Source organism: Spea bombifrons, chromosome 6 (genome assembly GCF_027358695.1).
Source record: "Spea bombifrons isolate aSpeBom1 chromosome 6, aSpeBom1.2.pri, whole genome shotgun sequence".
Taxonomy (NCBI): Eukaryota; Metazoa; Chordata; class Amphibia; order Anura; family Pelobatidae; genus Spea; species Spea bombifrons.
Genome location: NC_071092.1, coordinates 47,621,205 through 47,632,813, shown reverse-complemented (window position 1 = coordinate 47,632,813; position 11,609 = coordinate 47,621,205). Strand labels below are relative to the sequence as shown.

The following is an 11,609-nucleotide window of genomic DNA, read 5'->3' as shown; positions in this document are numbered from 1 at the left end:
GAAACTTTAACGATGCTGTATTACTGTCTGAAGATATTTTGGCTGCCGAATACAACCCGGAATCGGCGCCGGATCTCCGAATTGGATGAAAAATACGAAAAAATGTGCTTCTGCTGCAGAGTGGCCCCTGGACTGGCTGCAGAGGGTGCGGGGCTCCTAGGGACCTTAGGTCTGTGGCTCCCATAATGTCGTGTAACCCCCAGACCTATCATTCAGGTTCACATTCGGCTCACCCTGGGGCACTCTGGGCACTGCATCTATCCCATGGGCGCTCACCATCTGTGTAGGGGCCACATGTCCCTTTATCAGGATCTTGATGATGAATGCAGACAGTCGGGGGCCACCTGCAGAGCAGCCCCAAAAGGGGGTTACCCCCCCCCCCACCGTCACCCATTCCAGCACCGGTTGCTGCCTCTGAAGGGGGCTCGTTATGTCTCTACAGAATTTTTATTGGCTGTTTTTCAAAGCACTGTGCACAGCCACCCAGCAGTGGTGGTTCCAAAAGGGGGAAAATAGGGCTCTGCACCCAAAGTGCAAGTTAATTCTATAGAAGCCGTTACTGTCCTACAAAGACTGGAAATAAATCACAAATTGTTTTTCTTACTCTTTCGATCTGTTACTGTATCAGCTCTGCCTTGAAACAGATACTTTATCTACTAAATATGGGTAACAGAAAGATATGGAAAACGTGATAAATACTAACGAGAGCTCTGCCGAAACATGTTTGTTTTAAATTAATAGTACTTAATTTATAATGTTTTCCCAAAATATTACCCTTTTTATTTATTAAACAAGTTTGTAGTTGTTGACCCATAATATATTTCCAGGCAGCTGCGTATCAGCCGTTTATATGATTCTCGCTCTGTTACCTCCTTATCATACTGCCTGTGGGGAACAATAGAATGGCTCAGTCTTAATCACACAGAGGGACTCTGCCTAATGAAAGTCTATAGAGGAAGGGACTTCATTAGCATCGCCATAAAGCATCAGCTCAGTGTGGTGTTTGAGCCAGGAAAGTCACCCAAAATATCATATGACTGACAGCACCGGCGGCTCCAGATCTGCAGATAAAGGGAGTTTATTGGTACAAGGTGAACTTTTTTGTTATAAATAAAATGCTAGCCCGCTAGTCCTGATTCGCTGCGGAGATCTGCTATTGTATTCTGATTGGTTTATTTACAGGCTAATGCGGCGTTGGCTGGTAATGAAATCATCGTAAACAGAAAGACAATTAAAAGGCAGATAACCCGACAAACGTGTTTGGTTTCCGTAAAGTCCTTGAGGGCGAGATAACGACATGCTGGCACAAGAGCAAGGCCCCCCTCCTAATTCACACGATTTAATGCGTGTTAAAGTTACTTTAGGTTGTTAAATATTTCCTTGTCCCCCTACTGTAACAGCGCTACGGAATCTGTTGGCGCTATATAAATAAACGGAAAAAGTTCTACCCCGCTTTATTAAGACGTCTTATGGCTAATTGTAGACTAATAATAATTTACCGAATCCCTTGTGTTGCCATACGGAGGAAATAATACCCTGGCCCTCATTTTACAACGTGTTATGGTGTGGAATATAAAAGAATTGGGGTATTTAGGGCTGCAGAACCCTGTGATACCCCCAAACCCAGCAAGCATGCTGAGCTCCTAGAAAAGAGGGGCAACAGGGCAAAAGGGGCACAGGATGTTAGGAGGGTTAATGAGGGACTGGTTAAAATAAACAGGGACACTTGGTGTGTAGTATATATATATATATATATATATATATATATATATATATATCAGCACAGTCTGTGGATTAGATCAGCGATCCGCTGTCATTGACTGACACGGGGAATGCACCCCTGCAGTGTCTCTTGGTACAGCCCTGCAGGCCCCAAGTCTAAGGATGGGCTTTCCCAGTGGTGCGTCACGTGGCTGTCGAACACTCCAATCAGAACGTGCGGCTTCCCGTGGCTCGTTTTTCAAACCAGTCTCGGACGGTTGCTCGCATAGTCCGCGGAGTCACGTGGTCCGGAGGGGTTAAAGAGCCGCAGGCGGCTCGCGCGGTGTCAGAGAGATGGAGAGCCGGATTATTACCCCGGGCCCGTACAGGGCGACCAAGCTGGTGAGTGTGACGGGGCCTGTCCCGTGCGGGAAGCGGGTGTCCCGGCCGGGGCTGGATGCCACAGTCCCTGTCTATAAGCTTATGCCCGACAACTGACATTCCTATCATACCTAGCCAGCAATTAACCCTCTCAGTGACCCCTCTGCCCTGCTCCCACGCCCCGTGGCGCATTCCAATGGTTTCTATGGTGACTGCACTGTATTTAGCACCCCACCCCCTGCTGATTCTCCCCTGTGTGGAGGAGTAGAAGTTGGCAGATGCAGCCAAACAAGGGGGAAGGGGGGGCATGACATCTGCCCCACAAGCTGCTTATGGGAGATCCCTCCGCAGGGCTGCCCCCCTTACACCCCAGCAATAGCTGACTTCTCGCAGTGATCATCTGCATCAGTCCTGCCTCTTGCAAGAATTTGTTTGTTTTCTATAATTTACTGGTTTTGTTTGTTTTTTTTTGTTTTTTCCTCCCCACCTTTTGACAGCCTGATAAACACGGTACCTGTCTGCTGGGCAGTTATCACCGGAATAAAACTTTATCCTGAAGAAAATAAAATAGCTCAGATCCCTATGGTGTTTCGTGACTTTAAACAATAATTCAAAATCTGACACTGGATGGTTAGACGTTTGGGTATAGTGCAAAGAAGTTTTATTTTACTGAGAGGGTGGTAGATAAGCAGAACAGCCTCCCAGGAGAAGAGGTAATTTAAACATGCATGGGACAGGCATACGGCTCCTGAATCTAAGATGAGACCAACGACTGATTAAGGTCTGAGTCTTTACAGCAGGAGAAACGGGCGACTAGATGGGGGCCAAATGGGGGCCGATCTGCCGGCAGGTTCTCTGCACTGTGTTTTGCAAAAGTTTCTCCCCTGTTATTGATCCTCCAGCTTAATATTCTATTTTTTGAGTCCCAGTTGTTCAGTAGGATTGTGAGCTCCTGAGCCGAGCCCCTCTATCTGATGTATCGGTTCAGCTGTCAGTTCCAGTTTAGAATGTATGACCGGCGAGCAGCGCTGCGGGCGTTGTTGGCGCTATAGCAATAGAATATATTGATAATTGTAAGCTCCTCCTTACCCCTTGTTTCTGTAAGTCGAATTGTTTTGGTATATACTTATGCCCTGTTTACCCATTGTACAGCGCTGTGGAATATGATGGCGATATAAAAAAAAAAAAAAAAAATCTTGTGATTATTTTTTTTAATTGTTAAAATGTAGCTTTAATTACACCCCGGGAATGAAGAATATATCGCTGCCAGTGTCTGTCATGTTGTGTATTAAATACGCTCCTCCATACTGGTTTGCGAGGCTCCGGTATAATAATACTGATATACAATATAATGTATTTCTGGGTCTGCTATTTGTGGGTTTTATACAATATAAAGGAATCGTTGCTTTTAATTCTGCAGTTCCACTGTGCCGTATTCTAACACATTCCCAGTACTGTTGTGTGTCCAGAAATATAAATAAATATATATATATATATATATATATATATATATAATGGGGTACAGTTTGTCATGTGGCCCTAAAGCAATCAATGACAGGGCATTGGCATACAGCACTACAGAATATGTTGGTGCTACCAATAGAAACCAAGAGAGGTTCTTGTTTTATGCGATTAAACGCACAGATCTGATGAGGTTTATTTAGTTAACATGTTTAGTCTAAGTGGATCAGCGCCTTTAAAATGGGCGGTCCCTAAACCCATTGAAAACAATGTATTTTGAGCCCGTACATGTACGGGCTTTGTCATTAAGGGGTTAATGGAAGGGTGGATCATATATGTGTCGCCCCGTGAGGTTTCTGAGCCTGTCGGACGGCACGGGGTTTCATTCTCCGGTATGCCGGATCCTCTGCGGGGCGTAAGACTGCCGTCTGGTATCGTGACAGTAAATATACTTCATGTAGTTTGGGCTACATTGTTACCGGACTGTAGAGTAAAGCGGCTAGAATTTTTACCCATCTTAGCCAGCGGTCTCTGCGTCCGCATCATGGTGGTCGTTGCCCCGAGGCTGTGTAACCGAGCGATTTTGGCAGCGAAATGCACTATTTCAGGAAATCTCTTAATTTGTCTGTCTGTCCTTCAGTGGAATGAAGTCACAAAGTACTTTCGGGCCGGGATGCCGTTAAAGAGACACCGGCTGCACTTCAAAACGTACGGGAACTGCTTCACGGCGTCGGAGGCTGTGGACTGGCTCCACCACCTGCTCAAGAACAACAGTAACTTCGGGGCGGAGGTGACCCGGCAGCAGAGCGTCCAGCTGCTGCGCAAGTTCCTCAAGAACCACGTTATCGAGGATATCAAAGGGAGGTGGGGGGCAGAGGACCTGGACGACAACAACAACCTTTACCGGTACGTCCCTCCCTCCCCGGGGAACGGGGACCTTCCAGCCGTCTCCCCCCGACCGTGTAACCCCCCCGCTGTCTCCCCTCTAGGTTTCCGTCCAGCTCCCCGGTGAAGGCCGTTCCCAGCCGCCAACCCCTGTGGAAGAGAAGCAGCCTGGAGAACGTCTTCAAGGAGCGAGACAACATCTTCAAGCTGGCGAGTTTCTCCCGGAAGGTGCCGAGGAAGCGCGCCTCGTCGGATAATAAGGTACGGAGGTCACCGCCGTGTCTGGGGCTTATTCACTAAAGGCAGAGTTGGGGTTTGGCCCCCCCTCCGCTATTCTCAGCTATGAAGGGTTGACCGGATCTCACTGATTGAATCATACATTATACAGGTCCGACCAAGCTCAAGAAGCTCGCCGGGTCATCTCGCGCCCCCCTTTAGTGAATAGACCCCTTTGGTCAAATACGTTGCAATAAATCACCAAATATCTCCCCGCTGCGTCTATAGACGGTGCGGGCGGCTCGAGGGCCCTTATCTGTTTAATTAGTTTCTTAAAGACCGCGGGGTCTGTCCCACGATCCCCAGACAATGTATAATTTAATCAGGGAGGTTAAAGGTTTTAGCGGTGTTCTTTGGAGCCTGGACCGTTTCCCATTACGGATAATAAATGCAGCCTAAAATGGATTCTGTGCAAGAAACAAATTATTAATATTATTATTATTATTTACAAGTCTTTAGAACTTTCTAAAACTCCTCAGAAGTGTACTGTGAGCCCGCCGGGCCGGGGAAGGGCCGAGGAATTATTCTTAGTGTTAGAATTCTGTTGAATGCGTTTTGTTTGAACCCCGTTTAGGATGAGCAGGAAAACGAAGCGTGTGAGATGGACGAGGATCTGGAGAGCGGCACCGATGGCCCCAAAGAGCTGACGACGAAGGACATCGAAGAGATCTGGGGGAGAATCACTCTGACGCAGTAAGATCTGGGAGCAGCCGTCATATCGCGCTCTCTGTATGGAAAAGTTTAGCATGAAATAAACTTTTTTTTGTTTGTTTTTTTAACCCTTTCCTTCATCAGTCTTCAGAAGATCTTGGCCTTGCCGTCCCTGGATGAGGTTTTAAATCCTGCCCAGATAAACCCAGGTCACATCATGTACAACATGACACACACGAGTAAACACGGCGTCGTTGTCCTGGAGGATAAAACGGGTCAGTCGGAGGGTTAAACGTCTCCACCGATTACCGGCTGCCTGAGCCAAACTTATTTCCAAATGTTTGATAAACCAATATTATTATTATTATTTATTTATTTTCAGATGATCTTCCTCATTGGGTTTTATCGGCCATGAAATGTCTTGCAAACTGTGAGTATGACTGGTTGGGGGTGACGGGTCGATCCTTCGGGGAATGTCACAGAAAGTGAACGCTTGGCCTGGACCCGCTAGCCTTCAGGGCTGTCGGATGCCGGCGTTGGCTCGTGTCAAGGGCTTGGGGGTCCATAGAAAATCAGAACCTTCCTATTTAATAAAGATCACGAGTACCGTTACAAACCCTTTTTTCCTATAATTATTTTTTCCTATCCATGGAACACTTTTTTTATTATTATTTATTTAATTTTTTTTTGCCGGGAAATATACCTGTTTAGGAGACTTGTCCCCCTTGCAGCCGTTTTTGGACGCAGAACACGGGGAAAGTTATAGATTTCAAATAAAATCTGTATCCCCTTCCCAGGGCCGAGGAACAACGACCTGAGCCAGCCGACGTACCCCGGGTTCGAGCGCGACGTCTTCAGGACGGTGGCGGACTATTTCCTGAGCCTCGCCGAGCCCCTGCTTACCTACGAGTATTATGAGCTTTTTGTTAATATTTTAGGTACGTTTAAAATCTTCCATTTTTTTTTTTTTTTGCTTCCACAGCGGTTTGTAACTCTTAATATGAATGAACTTTACTGCAGTTACACTGTTACCATTTTTTTTTTCCTCCCTGTTCCACTCTATTTACCTCTTTTATATAAATACAGTCAGGGTGTTATTGGGATGACCTTGTACCCGGCCGCTTGTACCCTCGCTGTCTGCAATAACTTACTAACGCTAACGAGCTGCCAATTTGTTTGCTTTTTCCATCCCGTTTCTATGACACTTCTTATCGTTTCTATTTCGTTCCCTGATAGTTTTCTGTGGCTACATAACGGTTCCTAACAGGCCTAACAGAAAGCATGACGCGTCCGGCCAGCCGTCCTCTAAAACGCTGCGCGCCAACGAGGCAAACTTTAAGTCGACGGAGTGCCTCCTCCTCAGCTTGTTGAGTAAAGTCCCCAACGAGGAAGAGGAAGACGAGGAGGATCGGAGCTTCGGGGAAATCGGCAGAGAACACGGAGCGAGCGCGGATTCCCGGATGTATCCGTCTCTGGACAGGAGAGCGAGGGGCGGCCGGCTCGTTGGGGGGAGCTGTCAGAACCTCTCTCTCTCCGCGACGGACGCGCATGCGCTCTACAAAGTCGGGGTACGGAGCTGTTCTATGGAACCGATCGTTGATTTGCCCTCGGAATCCGAAGGGGGCTTCTCTGCAGACCGGTCCAGAAATAAAGCGGGGTCTCTGCTCGCCCTTCCCACCGATCCCGCGCCTCGCCGGCCCCCTGCTATTAAGGCGCTGCACGAGGACCCCCGCGGCGGGCAGCTGGACTACAGAAAACTTTCCCGATCCAAGAGTATGGGGGACGGTCTCGGATCCTGTGCCAACATCAACGCGCCGGTCGCCGAGATCACGATCCGGCCCGGCCAGTCTGCGCAACCCTCTGCCCAAAAGCGCCTGCCTTCCCTCACGACGAGCGAGCCGGCGGATCCTGGGATCGCGGTCACGAAGAGACTGTGTCACAGCACGATGGAGCTCTCCGGTCGCGCTCTCGCCTCTAATGCTTTCCGGCCACAAACCTCCCCAAACTGCACGCAAAGTAAGGCCAACGCCGCTCGCTGCATGCTGCATGCCGCTTCTAACGCTAATCACATGAGCCGATGTAATCCGTCTAATGCTTTGTACAGCGTTCTTACGTCATCGCCGGCGTCCACATTTAATGACCAATCAGAACCGTGCGAGATTTACGCTAGATCGCTGTCCCCCTCTTTAAAAGGTTTGACCCCGACACTCGGTCTAATCATCCGAATGCCGCTCGGGTTACGTTCCAAGCCCTCTGTGACCTGTGTGTGCTCGGGACGCCCCGAATTGGGTTCCTATCCCTGCAAACTCTCATTATTGTATCTGGTTTTGGGTGACGGGTTTTCCTCGGTGTCGTTCCTCTTTATTTTTTAAGTAATTGATGGGTCCCCCGTCCAGCCACACGTCTGTCCCGGCGTTAACGCGTCCGTCCGTTCCCAGGTCTGTTGCAGCCGCACCTGGAGCGGGTCGCCATCGAGGCGCTGCAGCTCTGCTGCCTCCTTCTCCCGCCTCACAACCGCAGAAAGCTGCAGCTGCTGATGAGAATGATCTCGCGCATGAGCCAGAACGTCGACATGCCGCGGCTCCACGACGCGATGGGCACCAGGTCGCTGGTAAGGACGTCTTTTAAGCGCCATCGGAAACATGCGACTTCTTAGCGTTTAACCTTATTGTTGGGACCGGCTTTTTTGATGATCTGGAGTGAAATGCTGTGACCAGGTCTCCACGGCTTCTTATTTTCTTGGAAAGATGCCTGTAGTGATTGAGAATGCAGTTGACGCCGGACACATTCGTCCAGCAGATATGGTAGTAGCTGTGTGTTAATGAATGCCTGAGTTGGGGCCGACAGCTGGTCAGGTTTGAGATACGGGAAGAGTGATGGCAGCCAATTGATGAGCGGCTCGATGGATGGATTACTATACATTCTGCATGAAAGGCTCTAATTCTATAATTTTTGTGCCCCCCCAGATGATTCAGACGTTCTCTCGATGCGTCCTGTGCTGCTCCGAGGAGGTCGACCTGGATGAGTTACTTGCCACGCGGCTCGTCTCCTTCCTGCTGGACCATCACCAAGATGTCCTCCAAGTGCCGTGTTACCTACAGACCGCCGTCCAGGACCACATACAGTATCTGCAGAGAGCACACGTATGACAAACGTTTAGTGACCGCAGTCTAAAAAAAAAAATAAAATAAAACGTGAGCCCAGAAAGTCATGTCCTAAAATCATTTAAAGCTTCTGTTCCACCTGCTCTGCTCAACTAGTGCTTTATAAACGGACAGCGGCGTTGGGACATCACTCCTCGCGCCGCTCAATGCCCGGAAATAATGCTTTAAAAAAGTTTAGTTCTGTCTTACTCAGAATTTGTCAGGGAATGCTAATTTTCATGTGACACAAAGGCAGGCGCTGATAGGCTGTTGCCATAGCAGCATAGTGTACTATATGCAGTGCAGTTGGAACAGCAACTTTAAACCAGTGTGAGCGGGTGACCCACACTTACCGTTCCACTTGCACCTCTCTAGCTAAAGCGGGGAAGCTTTATAACGGTCTCTTTAGCGTCCTTGGTTTGGGGTCTCTAACCTCTGACGGCGGCCCCTCGTCCCCTGCGGTCCTGCGCAAGATCTCGTGTAAAAGTCGTGGCTCTCCTTGTCTTGCAGGCGAAAGCGCCGGACGCCGCTCCCTCGTATTATTTTTGTAAGCAGATCAGCCGGCAGGAGTTCGAGGCGCAGAGATTCGCCACCTCGCAGGCTGCCATCGAAGAGCTTCTGGAAAGCATCGTCCGAGACAGACGTCTGTCCGCCAAGGACAAGAAGAAAAAGCTCAAGCAGGTGAGACGAGGCTCCGGTGCTCCGTAAATTATTGATTTTAGCTTCTGCGCAAGGGGCTGAGCCGACCCCGTATAATGTATCGTTAAATAAGAGATCTGTAAAGTATACATCTCAGCCCATGCTGCGGGGGGCGCTCCCGGGGGTCCGTCCTGCGTAATATGGACTGAAATTTCTTAATTCTCTCCCAAAAAAACAGACATTCTTTGGATCTTTTCTTTAATGCTGGAAGTCACTTTAGAAATGCCTCATTTATTTTTGCCCCCCCCCCAGTTCCAGAAAGAATACCCCGAAATTTACCACAGCCGCTTCCCGACCACAGAAAGCGAAGCCAAGCTCTTCGGAGACAAACCTACGATAAAGCAGCCGATGCTGGTCCTGAAGAAGCCAAAGTTTCGGGGTCTGAGACATTGACCCGCGGCGGGGAACGTCTAACCGGAAACAAAGCCATGCGCTGCAGCTTCCCAGTGCGGCCCCTGTTTACATTTAACATTCAGTGTTTTTTAATGGTGTCGGACGCTGCGAGCTCCCCCCCCAGGTGCCAAAAAAATTAACATTTTAAGCCAAAACTGAACGCCTGGGGGGTGGGGCTCCTCATAACGGGCGAATTCTTGCTACTTTAGACCATTTGGTATCCATGAGGGCAGCGAAGGAAATCTTGAGGCCGTCGGACTCGTGTAACTATAAAAATATCATCGGCTTTGATTAAAGACCCCAAGATAAACAAATGCATAAATCTGCCAATTTTGCACATTTTTAAATCCCGCAGGTGCCTTAAAACGTTTGTCCTCCTTGTTTTTAAGATAATGTTCGTTTTTATCTCCGTCTTCCTGTTTTTATTGCTATGTTTTGCACTCCGTTGTTATGTGGTCGCCGTCTGTATTTATACCCGGTACGTTTTCCTGCATGAATATAAAATATTATTCTGTGCCACAAAAACATATATTTTTAATTTTATTCAAATTAAAATTTGTAATCTTGAAATGTTTGACATGAATCTAATTTCTTCTCCTAGTCCTGGTCTCTGTGATATTTAGCCCGCTTTATTCACTAAAGAGGGAGGTTTGCAGGAAAGCTGCAGCTTCATCTCCCTGACTTACATCACGAATGGCTGACTCAGGGGGTCTTTTCCAAGAATAGCTTGGGTAACCCCGTAAACAGCATGAAAGCAGAACTTTCTTGCTGTAGGGGGCGTTCTTGCGCTCCGATTGGTCCTGGCACTCATGTCTTGCCCGGTGGGCTAGCGCTCTATGTGCTGCGCGCGAGAAATTCCCTGAATGCAATGTGCGGTTTTACTCCCGAGGATTAATCTCATTAGTGGATGTTCTGGGGCGAAGGTCTGATCTCGGCACAAAGTAACCGCAGAACCGCATGAAACGACGTTTAAATCCCGTTACACAACGCTCTGCCGCCCTGACCCCAAAATCCATGAACAATGCCTTCCATAACGGAATTTGTCTAATTTAGTTTTTTTCTTAAATCTTTGAGTTCCGACCCCAAAGGCATCTTGCGTTTTTGTTTCTAAGAATTATTTATTTTATTATATAATCTCTTTTGTGAATTATGAAGATTCAAAACCTTAAAACATTTACTTTATATTTCACACTGAAAGTGGGTCTGGGATTAAATAAAATAAAAAAACATATTTAAAAATAAGGTATTTACTACTCAATTCCCTTCTACACAATTCAAATACGCTGGATACCGTAATATAACCCCCCCCCCCAGCACTGTATGCCGTGATATAACCCCCATAGACTTTCATTAGTTAGTGTCCAGTTGGGTTATTTAGACTGAGCCATTCTATTGTTCCCCACGGGCAGTATGATAAGGAGTCGGGGGGTTTAGTAGATCAGGGGTCAGATAACAGAGCGAGAATCATACAAACGGCTGATATGCAGCTGCCTGAAAACTTTATATTATGGGGCAAAAAACTACAAACTGGGGTAAAAAAGAAAACTGCAAGATAATTATTTTTCATCTGACGTTCGGGATAAAAACAATGGTGGGAGATCCCCTGTAAGCATCAATATATACAAAACAAGCTATGTTTATCTCAATAAAAAGATGCTATAGAGTGAAAAAAATGCTGGTTAATGTGCACAAGCAGTACTTTACATACATGGTGCTAGATACTTGGAGTGGCTCCACAGCAGAGGTGGTTGGAATTTCATTATGTTGTAATAACTAAACTTTTTTTCCCAAATAATTCATATCTACTTTTATTTGAAATAGTGTTTTTGTTTTGTTTTTTTTTTTTTTTTATTCTGACCCATCAATGAGAAAAACCCCTTCCCGCGTAATAAAACCCCTTTGCTTTATTTCTGGAGCTGCGCAGGTTCCCGATGTAAGATTTGTTGTCGTTTTTGTGAGTAATTAGTATGTAGAAAGCCCTTATCCCCTCGGGAGCCCGAAATTCTTTCCCAAACTCCT

At 47.3% G+C, this 11,609-nt stretch overlaps 1 protein-coding gene across 2 annotated transcripts; it reads left to right on the top strand.

Annotated features, from left to right (window-relative positions):
* Positions 1-1,972: 1,972 nt before the first annotated feature.
* Positions 1,973-9,696, top strand: DEPDC1 (DEP domain containing 1). 2 transcript variants are annotated; one of them, XM_053469133.1, is made up of 12 exons: positions 1,973-2,103; positions 4,184-4,449; positions 4,533-4,689; positions 5,279-5,397; positions 5,500-5,630; positions 5,738-5,785; positions 6,153-6,293; positions 6,592-7,371; positions 7,794-7,966; positions 8,322-8,498; positions 9,009-9,179; positions 9,450-9,696. In XM_053469133.1, the coding sequence occupies exons 1-12, from the start codon at positions 2,056-2,058 to the stop codon at positions 9,588-9,590; spliced, it is 2,352 nt and encodes a 783-aa protein (XP_053325108.1). In that variant the 5' UTR covers positions 1,973-2,055; the 3' UTR covers positions 9,591-9,696. The 2 variants fall into 2 exon arrangements, with proteins under 2 accessions (XP_053325108.1, XP_053325109.1); XM_053469134.1 differs by lacking the exon at positions 6,592-7,371.
* The last annotated feature ends 1,913 nt before the right edge of the window (positions 9,697-11,609 follow it).

Excerpts from the sequence above, each read along its gene's own strand:
- DEPDC1 (XM_053469133.1), top strand. The coding sequence starts at position 2,056 with ATGGAGAGCCGGATTATTACCCCGGGCCCGTACAGGGCGACCAAGCTG. Across the intron at positions 2,104-4,183 it reads CGTACAGGGCGACCAAGCTG|TGGAATGAAGTCACAAAGTA; the intron begins GTGAGTGTGACG and ends TCTGTCCTTCAG. Across the intron at positions 6,294-6,591 it reads GCTTTTTGTTAATATTTTAG|TTTTCTGTGGCTACATAACG; the intron begins GTACGTTTAAAA and ends GTTCCCTGATAG.